The sequence below is a fragment of the Dipodomys ordii genome, unplaced genomic scaffold, assembly GCF_000151885.1.
Source record: "Dipodomys ordii isolate 6190 unplaced genomic scaffold, Dord_2.0 Scaffold137, whole genome shotgun sequence".
NCBI lineage: Eukaryota > Metazoa > Chordata > Mammalia > Rodentia > Heteromyidae > Dipodomys > Dipodomys ordii.
Genome location: NW_012267353.1, coordinates 2,874,359 through 2,878,129, shown reverse-complemented (window position 1 = coordinate 2,878,129; position 3,771 = coordinate 2,874,359). Strand labels below are relative to the sequence as shown.

General features: G+C 36.5%; 1 protein-coding gene across 1 annotated transcript in view; it reads left to right on the top strand.

Moving 5' to 3' along the window:
* Agtpbp1 (ATP/GTP binding protein 1) overlaps positions 1-3,321 on the top strand; it is a 174,953-nt gene extending 171,632 nt beyond the window's left edge. The window contains 1 exon segment of the mRNA XM_013031059.1: positions 2,499-3,321. Coding sequence (XP_012886513.1) covers positions 2,499-2,676 — 178 coding nt within the window. The 3' untranslated portion in view covers positions 2,677-3,321.
* The last annotated feature ends 450 nt before the right edge of the window (positions 3,322-3,771 follow it).

The following is a 3,771-nucleotide window of genomic DNA, read 5'->3' as shown; positions in this document are numbered from 1 at the left end:
AATAGATATTTAGAATGGTAATATCCTCCTGAAGGAGAGATCCCGTAATTAGTATGTAGTGACCTTCTTTATCTCTTCTCACGAATTTTAATTTGAAGTCTATTTTATCTGATATTAGGATTGCAACTCCTGCCTGTCTATGGGGGCCGTTTGCTTGGTAGATTTTGTTCCAGCCTTTCACATTGAAAATGTATTTGTTTTTACGGGCAAGATGTGACTCCTGAAGGCAGCAGATAGAAGGATCTTGCTTTTTAATCCAAGTAGACAGTCTATGTTGCTTAATTAGAGAATTAAGTTTGTTAATGTTGAGAGATAGGACTGAGAGGTATTTGGGAGTTCCTGCCATGTTATCCACCTTCTTGGGGGCTGCGAAAACTGGGTTCTTCCTATGGTTCTTGGATTCTCAGTTTGGGTGCAGTTTCTTTGCCTTTTATTGTAGTCTTGTTGGTTTTCTATGCCAATAATCCATCTGCTTATCAGAATAGGTGAATGGGGCTCCTGTCAAAGTCATCAGTATAATGAGCAAGATCAAGGCTGAAAGGATAGAATTGTTTTCTGGACTAATGGTCCCAACCATTATTGCTATGGTGCTTTAATTTCCTGAAGTTTGCCTTTCAGGTTGAACTTCTTTGACCTGAAAGTACATCAGCATCTGATATCCTCACCAGGTTTCTTTTCTTCTGTCTTGGAAATTACCTGACTTCATCCTTTAAGAACATTTTTGTTGCCCCTAAATTATATATCTCTTATTTTGTTTGCTCATTGATTTACATACTAAAAAACACTAATCTTGAAACTGATTTAACCGATTGAGTTCAGTTCCCCTTATAGAACTACCTTCTTATTCTCACACCAAGGTCAAGGAGGAATGGATTATTGTATTTCAAAAGAAAGATGGTTATAGTCATTTTAAAAGGCAAATACTCTGTTCTTAGAGATTCTCCCCCACCAAAGAACTAACAGATTCATATTAAATATGTTTTTCATAATTAAAAACACAAACAGTCCTCCAAGACATTTGGCTTCATATATCAGGACTGCTTTATCATGGGCAAGTTCTGAACTTTAAAGGGGAAGTTGGCTATATATAAGTGGTTTTTCAGTTCATTTTTCTTTTCTTGTTTTCTAAGAAGCAAGATTTAAGGCCATTAACAGGAAAAATGTATTTTTGCCACATGAATTTATCTTTCTCTTCTTAGAAAATTAGAATGACATAACCCATTAGCTTCTGCCTTCACTTGCAGATATCTAGTTGACTTTAATACTCAGTTGCAAAAGTTCTCTCATTTCAGGTGTATAGACACCTGCTTATCTGCTTATCTGAACAGATCATTGATTCTTTTCATTGTCTGACTTTGTTAGCCTTCAACTTGCTTCACTTATCAGGAATCTTCTTTTAGAAAGAAACAGGATATAAACTGATATACATCAGTATGAAATTAAGGTAGATTTGCATTGTTTCTTGATGTTGAATGTGTGCACACATGAGTGTGCATGTGTGTAAAGGCAGGACAATTTTAAAAAGGGTTTTTTTTTCTCCCAAAAGGAAAGAATATGTTACAGACTTTAGTGGAAAACATCTTATTCCCAGCCTACCTAATGAAATATTGAGAGATACTTAGTGCTTTTAAAGAAATACCTTTGTTCTATACCCCAAGGGCAACGAATCTTGTGAATTCACTTGTTTTTATTTTTATTATAGGCCTGTGGGGGCTAGGTATGTGGACTGTTTTGTGGCAGCTAATCACTTTAGACTTAAATGGTAACAATAATTTCTTGTAAAGCCTATTGAAATTGCCTATTAACCTGGTTTACAGTGCTTCAAGAATAACTTTAAAAATAAACCTCAGTAGCCTGCAATTTGATGTAATCCTTGAAAGAAGTAACTTAGTGAGAGGAGTCCAGGGTTTTAAAAGCTAACTAGTAAAAATAAAATAAAATAAAATAAAAGCTAACTAGTAGGATATATGTTTCATGCTCTTACCACTAAAAACAAACAAGTCATACAGCTTTCCCTTTTTATGATACTAGGGTTTGAAACCAGGACCTCATGAAAAGCAAGTACTTTACTACTTGAGCCAAGCCTTGAGCCCTTTTTGCTTTAGATACTTTTCAGATAGTATCTGTCATTGTTGCCTGGGGTATACTTAATTGCAGTCCATCCACTCTGCCTCCTGCATAGCTACTTGTCTGGTTTGTTTGTTGAATGGGGCTTTGTTAACCTTTTGTCTGGCTGACCTCTAACCACAATCCTCTAGATCTCTTGTTTCCTAAGCAGCTGGGACGATAGGTATGAGTCTTGATGCCTGGACATCTTTTTACTCCTTATTGTCAGTGCCAGGAACTGCCAACTATTAAAGATCTCTGAACTTGATCATTTTAAAAGCTAATGATTATATTATGTTGAACCCAGCATTACTCTAATATGGTAAATGATCTTACAAAAGAACCTTAAAAATCTCATGAAGTCTTGCATATTCTGTATGTTTTGGCTGCAGCCCTACCACTTACGTTTTGGATGAAGATGAACCTCGATTCCTTGAAGAAGTTGATTACAGTGCAGAAAGTAATGATGAGTTAGATATTGAATTGGCTGAAAATGCGGGAGATTATGAACCTTCTGCTCAAGAAGAAATACTTTCTGACTCTGAATTACCCAGAACATACCTACATTGAACCCTCTGTCATTTCCTGTTTACTGCAAAGCAGATACAAAATATCTTGTTTTTTATTATACAGGAAATTTGAGAGAAAAGAGTTTTAGAGAACTGACTCAAAAAAGACCAAAAGTAACTTGGGCTTTTTGGTTGCAAGACAATAAATGTTATTAATTCATGATGAAATTGGCACTTGTTTTATTTTAGATATTCAGTTTATATAGCATTAAATTATCAAATAATGGATTTACTTAAAAAAAAAACAACAAACCATACTCGAATATCATTGCATGAGTTTTTATCTCCTTATAGTACCTGAGTCAAATGGGTAATTTTGAAGCTGTCCAAATATAAAATTTAAGTTTTAGAATTGTTGATTATCTGGAATTGCTGAATTCTAATATTTATGTATATGGGTTCCTGTAGATGTGTTTGTGTTGAGGTGAGTAGATAAGACTGTTCCTCTGAATCGTGTTTACTGTTGGATTGTAACTAGCGTAATCTAGAATTTACTTTGAAAACATTACATTTTACATTTACTAAATTAAATAAAAACAATATCAAATATTGCATTTACTTCGTCATCCTTTTAACCATTCTAGATTATGTAATGTATAGAACTTTTTATACATTTGAGAAAGATCCAATACTTGAACACATTGATAAAAAGATTCCTTAAAGGGCTGGGAAGGTGGCTCACTGGTGGTAGAGTGCTTGCCTTGCATGCATGAGGCCCTGGGTTCAATTCCTCAGCACCCACATAAGCAGAAAAGGCTGGAAGTGGTGCTGTGGCTCAAGTGGTAGAGTGCTAGCCTTGAGCTGAAGAGCTGAGGGACAGCGCCCAGGCCCAGAGTTAAGGCCCCACGACTGGCGGCAAAAAAAAAATCCTTAAAATACAGCCTAATTTATTAGTCTTAAAATTTCAGTTATTTGATGGGCTGGGAAGGTGGCTCAGTGGTAGAGTGCTTGCCTTGCATGCCTGAGGCCCTGGGTTCGATTCCCCAGCACCACATAAGCAAAAAGGAAAAAAGCCGGAAGTGGCGCTGTGGCTCAAGTGGTAGAGCGCTAGCCTTGAGCTGAAGAGCTGAGGGACAGCGCCCAGGCCCAGAGTTCA